The sequence below is a fragment of the Austrofundulus limnaeus genome, unplaced genomic scaffold, assembly GCF_001266775.1.
Source record: "Austrofundulus limnaeus strain Quisiro unplaced genomic scaffold, Austrofundulus_limnaeus-1.0 Scaffold1084, whole genome shotgun sequence".
NCBI classification, from domain to species: Eukaryota; Metazoa; Chordata; class Actinopteri; order Cyprinodontiformes; family Rivulidae; genus Austrofundulus; species Austrofundulus limnaeus.
The window spans coordinates 47,267-57,754 of record NW_013953486.1 but is presented as its reverse complement, the minus strand read 5'-3'; the positions used below and the strand labels follow the sequence as shown (position 1 = coordinate 57,754).

At 38.5% G+C, this 10,488-nt stretch overlaps 1 protein-coding gene across 2 annotated transcripts in view; it reads left to right on the top strand.

Annotated features, from left to right (window-relative positions):
* The window catches only part of LOC106534070 (catenin delta-2), a gene marked incomplete at its 5' end in the record, with an annotated part of 41,868 nt that overhangs the window by 24,625 nt on the left and 6,755 nt on the right, over positions 1 to 10,488 (top strand). The window contains 7 exon segments of one of the 2 annotated variants that reach the window (XM_014030583.1): positions 816 to 989; positions 1,981 to 2,131; positions 5,054 to 5,300; positions 7,423 to 7,507; positions 7,596 to 7,722; positions 8,664 to 8,792; positions 9,570 to 9,646. In XM_014030583.1, the coding sequence (XP_013886037.1) occupies positions 816 to 989; positions 1,981 to 2,131; positions 5,054 to 5,300; positions 7,423 to 7,507; positions 7,596 to 7,722; positions 8,664 to 8,792; positions 9,570 to 9,646 (990 nt within the window). 2 annotated transcript variants of the gene reach the window in all.

The window sequence follows — 10,488 nt, the reverse complement described above, 5'->3', positions numbered from 1 at the left end:
CTGTATATACAGTATATATTGAAAAATATAAATAAATATGACACTTGGCAGAGACTGTCAAGAAGTTTCCTGAATCAGAGACAATATGAAAATTAAAATAGCATGCCTTGAATAAATCCATATAACCTTTAATTTTACATTTCAAAGTTTTAAATAAAGCTGTGCAATCTGTTAGTGTTCAGAGTTGAGAATGACTCTCTGCTACTACCTCACTGAATTTTAGCTAAATATCTGCAGCAGAATGAACTGTTTGTGTTAACTCCAAAAGTTAGTCATTTATAGATTCAGTTATTACTTTCTTAAAGCTTAATTAAAATCAGTCCAGTGGTTCATGTCATATTTTTTTTTGCTAACAGCAAAAGAGTTAACTTCAAGTGTTAAGGTAAAATTTTAAACAAAAAGTCACTGCTTGAAATATGTGATCAAGATGACTCTCAGCTACTACCATTCAAAATGTGACCGCAATATCTACCAAACTGACTGAGTTGTAGCCATTTCTGTGGTTGCTAAAGTTGATGAGTTCTGGCAGCCATTTAGAATTAGATTGACGTTAAAAGTTTATTGATTATAGATCTACATCGTGTAGTTATTTCTGTCAGTTTCAGTAAAATTCGTCCAGTGGATCATGAGATATTTTGCTAACAGACACAAAACCTTACAGAGAGATAAAAGGATTTTTTTTTGCTCTTCACTGTTCATAAATATTAACTTTTCTTCTTCTCCATTTCTCTGTTTGCCCTCACCATCTCTCAAGCGTCACCTCATGCAGAATTCAGAACGCTCCTTCATTCCGAATCCTGTCTTCTCTTCCGCAGTGGGACGGCATCGGCCCATTTCCAGACTTGGCCGAGCCCCCAAAAGGCATCCAGATGTTATGGCACCCCACCATCGTCAAGCCCTACCTCACGCTGCTGTCTGAGTGCTCCAATCCAGACACGCTGGAGGGAGCAGCTGGGGCTCTGCAGAACCTGGCTGCTGGCAGCTGGAAGGTAAGAGCTTAGCACTGGGCCGGGGCTTTGGGTGGGCTAGGTTATTATTATGCTAACCTAAGAGAGCATCTGCAGCAGGAAGTTGAAATTCTAATATTTGCCAAAAATTAAAAAAAAAATAGCAGTTGCAGAGAAACAAGTGGAGACAGAACAACGAACAAAACCTCCTTATGGAGTAAACTTTATTTTTGTGGGTAAAGAAATGAAAGATTAAATTCAGCTCTTTATGTTACATCAGCTGGAAGGTTTCACATAGAATGATTGTGTAATGATAGATTGGGAAATTTGATGATAATAGAGATGTTTTATCTTAGATGAGATATAAAAAAGGTCTACCACTCCTTAAACAAATGCACCAACGTTCTTGCCAAAGTTTTAGACTGAGGTTGTCTAATATTAAGAATGAGTTATATTCATTTAGTTCAAACAATTAAAACAACATATAATGTGAGACATTATCTCAGAAATTTTAACTCAGAGTTGTCATTTATGTGCTGGCTCATATAAATTTACTGTGGAGGCCATTTTGAATTGGATTGACTCCAAAAAGTAATCAATTGTATATGTTCATCCAGTGGTTATTTTCTGAAATTGTCACTAAAACTAGTCCAGTGATTCATGAGATGTTTTGCTAACAGACAAACAGTCTTGACTTTACCAGTTAGAGTGAAAGTTTTAAGCAATGAGTAGCAAATGGAGTATGTGTTGTAACTCACTACTGCCGCACCAAATCTAAGCACAAAATCTGTAAAACTAACTGAATTTTACACATTTTAGTCCTTTCTAAGGTCGGTTTTGTGTGGTGGCCATCTTGAATTGAGTTGACTCCCAAAGTTGCTTCTAAATACACAACTAATGTTAGTTACTTCCTGAAGTTTCTTTAAGATACATCCAGTGGTTTGTGAGATGATTTGCTAAAACACAAACACAAACAGAGGCACAGGTTAAAAAAAATAATAAAAAAAACAATCCTCTCCTTCATTCTGTCCAGTGGTCCGTCTACATCCGAGCTGCAGTGCGCAAAGAGAAAGGTCTGCCCATCCTGGTGGAGTTACTGAGGATAGACAACGACCGGGTGGTCTGTGCCGTGGCCACCGCCTTGAGGAACATGGCGCTGGATATTAGGAACAAGGAGCTCATTGGTGAGCGGTTCAGACACACTCATCAAAGTCAACAAATGTATGGTTCGAATAATTCAAATGTACTAATTTATTTACACAAAAATAATAAGTAATTAAATAAATAAATAAATGTCCTCATGTTCCGGATCAGACTCTGGCTCCAACATGTAAGGCTGTAAGTTTTCTGTTGACATCTTTCAATTTAATTGTAAATAAAACGTTTCTGCAAGCTAGAAAATGTAACCCCTTCTCAAACCGGAGCGGACCGGTCTGGAAGCTGGAGGGGGCGGGGCTTGAAGAGCCTTAAAGGAACTGTATCCATTCCAGCTGCTTTGAGACACAAACCAGAAAAAGAGGGGTTGATAGCGTTAAAATAGCAAGCAATTCAAACTAAAATATTGTAGTTCCACTTTATAAAGACTTCAACTGAATGATTTACATGTGAAAAGGAAGGATTTAAAAGCAGGACAGGTCTACTTCAGCAGTTTTTTTCCTTGTTTTTCGAGTAAAGTAGTGAGCCTAATTCTGTCCTAATTGAAAATTATTGCAGTGAGGAGAATGCTCAGCAGTAAACTTTAGAAGTGTTGCTTAAATATAATTTCTTTGCTTGCAGTCATTTAGCAAATTTAGTTAAAATAAAAAAAATCTGTATTTGGAGTATTTGTCTTTGCATTTATGCAGATAGTTTCTTTCAGGCAGTACTGTGGCTCTGACTGATTGCTTCATGCTGGATTCCCCCCACCCCACTCCCCCCTCAGAGACTGAGTGATGTCTGTAATAAACTCTGCTTTTTCTGCTGGTCTCCATGGAAACAGCAGCGTGCCTCTTCTATTTACTCTGTTTGGTGCTTTTGGCTTTGAGCTAAGCCGTGTGATGTCTTAGTTTGTGGAAGCAGTCATCCGTGTCCTTGGTGTATGGAGGCTGTAATGTCAAAGGTTTTAGTTTTTTTTTTATTATTATTATTATTGTGCTGCCTTGGCACATGCAGGTAAGTTTTGAAAGGACATAATGTCCTGCCCTTAGCTTTGCAGTGGTCCCAAAATGAAATAGGTTTAGCAGCGCAGCAGCATATTGTCCACAGAGCTCTCAGCAACAAATATTAGTCCTGCTGTTCTCTACAGGTCTGCTGTAAACCAGCTGTTGTTTCGCCCATCCGCTGTAACAAACTCGATTTAGAGCTCCTCTCTTACTGGTTGGAATTACATGAATACTGAAAACAGAGTACCGTAAGCTGTAAGGAGGCATTCCTTCTGTTGATGTAAGCTGTCAGCGAGTCGTGATGGGCCCCTCTGCTCCTTGCCACCCCGCACACCCCACTCCCCCCACAGGGTGATGACCCATTCGAAATGAGGGGCACGGAGGATAAGATGTCCTGACAGAATTACACTGGTGTCATGAGAAATGTAGTCAGTCTGTGTCAGATCATCACGAGACCATGTCTCTATCAGTGTCTGACAGCTGTGTCTCCACCGAGTCCCTTCCTCCTCAATAAAATTAAAATAAAAATAAATAAATCTCAATGATTGTTTTTGGTATAATTAATATTTAGCTTTCTTTTATAACTGATTCAGGTTTGTTTGAATTTGTGAATCAAATGTTTGTTTTATTGGGTGCAATGCACTCAGAGACTGTCTGAGACCATTTTTTTTCTATGGCAGATGCCTACAGTTAACATCAAAAGTATTCACACCCATGGATATTTTATGCTTTTGTTAAAGTCATAAATCAATCATGGACAATATAATATGGCAATATAAATTATAATAATAAACCTTTGAAAAGTCACTTATACTGTAAGCTACTTGTGTTTTTTTTCTGCAATTTCTATAGAAGCTCAAAAATTCAGTTCATTTATGTTTCCAGATCAATTTGGAATAGCCATCTTTTTTTTTATTAAATGTGTTTTTCTTAAATCTTCTTTTCAACTGAATGAAAATCCTAAATTTGCTACAAAGTAATTGGTAAAAACCTGTAAAATTAAGCTTATTGAGATGGCTATCCCATATATTGAAAGTCACGGGATGGCCAAGTGTATGAATATAAATTGTATTTTGGGTTTTTTTTACGCATGTATGTGTGTGACAATATGAAGGAATGTGTATGTATGTGTACATATATGTACGTGTTCATGTGGCTATGTATAATTATTCTTAAAGCAACAAAGTGGTGAGGTATAATAAGCTATGCTTCTACTCACCCCTTTTTGATTATGCCAACTAATTTATTTTATTTTATTTTGCTTGTACTGTTCTACAATATTAGATTAGATTAGATTAGATTAGATTAGATTAGATTAGATAGACCTTTATTGTCATTGTACAAAGCACAATGAAATTACAGTTCAGAACACCCATTCAGAAGACAGAACATAACAAACATAGGAGAACAGGTGCCCTATATTGAGCTTCCTTCAATTTTCATTTGCTATTAAGATGTATGTTATGTAATAAGTGAGAAGCTAGATATTATGTATTTGTTACTATCAGCAAATATTTGTATATTTTTACAGAGCCTGAAAATACACAGCGTTGCATTGACATTTTCGAAATTCACCAATGTTAGCTTTTGAATATTGCTAAATGTGAAAGCAAATCCAGTAATTTACAATAAAACTGGAGAGAGTTTTCAAAACTTTTAACTTTAACAACTTTAAAAATTTAGAATTGTTGCATATATTTGAGGACTTTAGCCTTGGGTTACGATAATTTCAGATGAACTTCAAAGTTCACCTCATGTAAGTTTCACACTGAAGCACTAATTACCAGCAGAATGTGCAGATGAATTTTTGAAACAAGAGAAACTTTAAAGGGAAATAGGCTTATATGACTTTTTGCAATTAGCAACAAATGTTCATAAAACCTTGCATTATTTTTTCTTTTCTCCTTTTTCAAACCTCCATTTCTTTGCCCTACTTTCCCACCTTTTTAACCTCCATCGTAACAGGTAAATACGCCATGAGGGACCTGGTGCACCGTCTGCCCGGAGGCAGCAACAACAACAACACCAGCAGCGGGGGAGGGGGCACCAACAGCAGCAGCCTGGTGGGGAAGACCATGTCGGACGACACCATCACGGCGATCTGCTGCGCGCTGCACGAGGTCATCACGAAGAACATGGAGAACACCAAGGCCCTGAGGGACGCCGGTGGCATCGAGAAGCTCATCGGCGTCGCCCGCAGCAAGGGAGACAAGTAAGCAGGGGAAGGTGTTCTCGGGGTAAACAACGAAGTATAGTCAGACACGCCTTGAAATAAAGTCACTTGGCAATTTTATAAACAAGCATCAACACCTGCAGACACTTCAGAAAAGCTACTAACATCTCCAAGACATTTTGATGTTGATGTAATTGATGTACTTTTGATGTAAAACACTTTAAATTTAAACAAAACAAAAAGCTGACATGGCAGTAAAACTTACCCAGCTAAGGCGTAACATCATGACACGTGTCAAACTCATGGCCTGTGGGCCAAATGTGGACCGTCACAGCATTTTACGTGGCCCGCGAAAGATTCAAAGATGTATTATCGTCTTAAAATAATGATAAACTGCATATCCCATAACGCATGTTGAATTTTTTTACCCACGAAATGACAGGATCATACCACTAGTTGGAGGTGCACAGGGTTCAAAAGTATATCCATATACAATCTCCATTTCACTGCTATTTTGATGGCTCCTTTTGCTGCAGCTCAGTTATACTGGTTGTAAATTTAAACTGGAAAGTGGAAGAGTGCAGAATTCAAGACAGCAGCTACTTACCACAACTTGTAACTCTCTTAATTTTACTTTTAATAGTATTTGTGTAATGTTTATTTCACATTTCATCAGTTGTGCATGTACTTTTAAAAGGACATGTTAAAATGCTGATTATATGCAGGAAATACCAGTTAGAGCTCAGTTATTGTTTGTTAGCAGTGCTCAGCAGTAGCAATGAGACGAAGAACGTGACGTTTCATGTTTAGTTAAAGTTAATTACAACTTGCCCTTTGAGGGCCACCATGATGCTCATGTGGCCCTTGGTGAAAATGAGTTTGACACCCCTGTACTAAGAGGGACAAAGAGACACAGGAGAGAGTTGAGAGGTGAAGGAAGAATTGGCCATGAGAACCAACAATGTACAACTGAAAATGGAGTGTGGACAGACAGACTAAATAGGCTGGGGCTAATGAGGAGATGGAGTGGAGACCAGGTGTGAGTGGGTGTGGCAGGACTGATGAGCAGAGGCTAACTTTGGAAAAGTACTGGGAGTAATAAACTGGTGACAACAGGAATAAAACCAAACACAAGAGCTACAAATCAAACAATACACAAATGAAAAAAAGAGAGTAAAACCCATCAATAAACAAAGAAACTAACCAATTATATTTGGAAAAACAAATCCTTATAGGTGTTTCCATGGTTTGTGCAATCTAAAGCTACGTAGCATCCAAAAGATGAGCAGGACTGATCCACTGAATGCTTCAACTACCGGTAGTTGTTTTTGTTATAAGTTTATTGGAAAAGGAAAACAAAGCAAAACACATACACACAAAAATGTCAAAAAGTATAGTTTTTATTGCAGTCTTTTTAAATTATCCTTGTTTCACCACAAATCTAAAAGTCCAAAAAGGAGACGATAAATACCTAACAGAGATAATAACACATCAGTTGATTTTAAAGAGGTGCTATGTTAATTTTTGCTAATTACCAAAGCGAGGCAAACAAAATCTTGAATGCGATACAAAATGACGTTTGACACCAAGTGATTCAAGATTTCTCTAAGATGATGAACGTTTTAAGGTAAAACTCAGAAATTATTATAAAGATGACAACACTGAGCTCAATACACCCTCAAAGATGACAAATAATTATACTGGGATTCACAATGGCAACAAAACAAAAAAGCCATTTCTCCCAGTTCGCCTGCTTAGTATCTTTGGTATATTACCCCATCTCAGGATCCCAAAGATTAACATTTACCGAAATGTCTCGGAGAAATAAAGTTTAATTTCCCAGGTGATGATAAGGCCATATGAGCCAATTAAACTCACATCCATTAGTCAGTCAAATCAAACCTGGAGGAAGCAGAGTCAAATATTGCCCAATTAATCAATCAGGGAAACAATTTAGCATTTTGGCCTCGGTTCAATTTACGTCCCCCCGATGGAGAAAATGAATGCTTGCTGTTTAACGCTGCTGCTTTTGTTTGATGATGCAGCGAGCTGATCGTAGCTTTGCTTTCTGATAGTTTAATGGTGTCAACCTGCAGAATCCAAACAAGCAAACGGTCGGTGAAGCTTTACGCTGTGTTTTTGTCCTTTGCTGAATACCCAGACATAGTCCTAAAGTGGTGAAAGCGGCATCTCAAGTCCTGAACAGTATGTGGCAGTACAGAGATCTGCGCAGCCTTTACAAAAAGGTACAACTCGAACCAGTCTGGGCGTGTAACACATCAAATGTCTGTCCAGCATTGTCCCCACACTCTCTTCTCCCTCATCTTCTCTCAGGACGGTTACTCTCAGTATCATTTCGTTGGCTCCTCCTCCACAATAGAGCGAGACCGACAGCGGCCCTATTCTTCCTCTCGCACGCCCTCCATTTCTCCGGTACGGACCTCCCCCAACAATCGATCAGGTGAGTCCTCCGCCTCCTCCTTCTCTCGTCAACCCAACCATCCTTCTTTCCACCCGTAGAGTCCAGTCAAACAAACGCCGCTCCGTCTAAAAGCTCCAGACGGCTTTAACCTTCACACTACAGCGACCGCCGACAAATTACTCCTCTGTCAGGTGAAATCCTTGCTCCGCACTTATTAGGAAAGTTCCCCAACCCGGCACTGTCAAACTTAGGCTTCGGAATAACACGAGTTTCAAATCCCTTAATGCTTCGGGGCTGATGAAATTGTTTACCATCTGTAGAGCCAATTTTACATCAGTTTGAAATGATTTTAACTGAGGTTTTATTGCCCCGCCGCCATCGAAAATCAATCCTCATGCCTTTATGTGTGAGCCTGTCAGCTAACAGAGTTGTAAGATGAGAGATGTAATGGCGTAGAAACAAATTTTACATATTTTTTTAAATCTTTTATTTTGTTTCTGCATTTACAAGCTGGCGCAGATGGCTCACATATAGATAAATGTCGTGTTGTGTGATACGTGAGAACAGCAGCTACCGGCACCCAACAATTAGCTGATATTTCAATAGGTCGGTGATATTATTGCAGGACATTACTGAGCATATGGATCGATGTYAACTGCATTATAACACACAGAACAGAACAAAGAGGCAGACAAAGCCACACCGACTTTCTACTTTATGTGAAAACCTGTTGAGGAGAACACATAAGTGCCAGATTTTCTCCTGTTTTAGAGAGAGAGAAAAATACTTGCAGTAGTCTCAGAAATGCTGCGCTTTTCTTTGAGCGTGAACGGCTCAAACCAGACAGCTACAACTTTCTTTGACCTTTTTATTTCTTGTGAAGAGATTTCAGAATGGTGTAAATAGCTGTTCTTCTGCCTCATATGACAAAACGTGAATCGAGTCTAAGGGAAAGAAATTTTCCCTGTGTTTGTGTGTAGCGAGCGCTCCCGCATCCCCCAGAGAGATGATGGTGCTGAAGGAGAGAAAGGCAGACTATGAGTCGACTGCCAATGCCAGTTTCCTTGGCAACAAGGGCGAGCACACATCCCGGAAGGACGCCATGGCGGGTAAGATTTCCATCTTGGGTGTCTGTCACAAAGACACGCTCTCCCAGGAGTGTTCAGACTAACACAGCCACTCTAAAAGCTTTGAAAAAAGGATTCTTGCAGAATTTTCTTTGCTACAAGGATGCAGCAAAGTTTTAAGGTTTTGGAAAACTTGTTTTTGTATCTAATMAGTAAATGAAACAGAAGCCAGAGGAGGGTTAACATCGCCTTGTTTGACGGCATCTTTGCACATCAGCGCTTTTTAAACTTACTTATTAAAACTTCATCTTTTGTTTGTTTCTATGCAATTTATCCAACAAGGTGAAGATAAAAATATTATGATTATTATTTATTTCTAACATTTTTTTAAAGTTTCTCTCTCCTTTCTTAACTGTCATTGGTTAGTGATGAACCGATGTACCAGCATTTTTACAAGTACTCGTACCAAATGTCCCTGTAAGAAACTGATCAAATTGGATGCCCAAATAATATGTAGGAACCAGTTGAGTTCTCAGTTAAATGTTTATTTTCAGATCTAAAGACTCCATCTCGTCATGCCGTCATTGTGTAATGTTTAAGTTTGAACTCTGTAAGTATTCTGTATCGATACTCAGACTGAAGTACTCATACTCGTACTTGGTTGGCATTGGGACACCACTAGTTACAGTTAAATAAAAAGGTGAAAAAGCTTAAAAAAACAGCATCCTGTCCATTCTGTGGTACAGCCGTGGACAGTAAAACACCACATACTACATCAGCTTTTGCTTTACTCCTTTGCCCACCTTGCTCTCTCTATAGGTCAAATCACTGGAGGGTCTTCAACGCTACATAGAGGAGCATATGTGTCTCCCACTGATGATCTAAAATATAATCAGGTGAGACAACTGTTTTTAAAACTGTTGTTTAAAACCATATGTGAGTGACTGTACCAGCTTTAATTTTCAGGCAGTGTTTTCCCTACATCTTCAATTAGTTGATGTAATTTAGATAAAATTCCAATTTGTAGACAAAGACCTGAACACAGTAAGTATTACAAGAAATGAGTTGTGTCAGTTACATCAGTCAGTGCTTCTAATTATAAGTATTAAATGACTTGATTTTGATCTACATGGCCAAATCTGCAGGACTATATCATGTAAAAATATTACAGTACATGAATGTGCATTAGAAAAAAAAAAGAATGAAGATGACTTGTTTGGAAACATTTGTTGGGGAAAATACACAGTGTTTGTTTAAGCAAACCACAAAACTTGATTGCAAACAAGGTCATTTTGAAAATGTTTGGCAAACGAATCAGCTGTCAAGCACAGTGGTGGAGGGCTGATGATTTGGGCAGGTGTTGCAGGAGTTAGAGCCCACTGTAGTCATTTATATGACCATAAAAGACAGACCTTAAAGTGCCTGTGACATAATTTTTGTTGTTATAAATATAAATGTATTTTTGGAAAGATAACTGATAAAATATTACAACAGAAATTTCACACCACTGAGATGAACAGTTGTTGAGATATTTGCATGTGAGATAACAGGAAGTGATTTGAATGTCTGCATGTTAAATGAGCATTGCTACAATGACTAACAACACAAACTTTAGAGAAGAATCTGATGTTTCCTTGGATTATTTTGATTTACTGTTATAGAGAGATGAAAAAGAGTCAGAGTTCAATGGGCCTCATGCAAGAACCGTTCGTACGCATAGATCTGTTCTTAAGTTGTG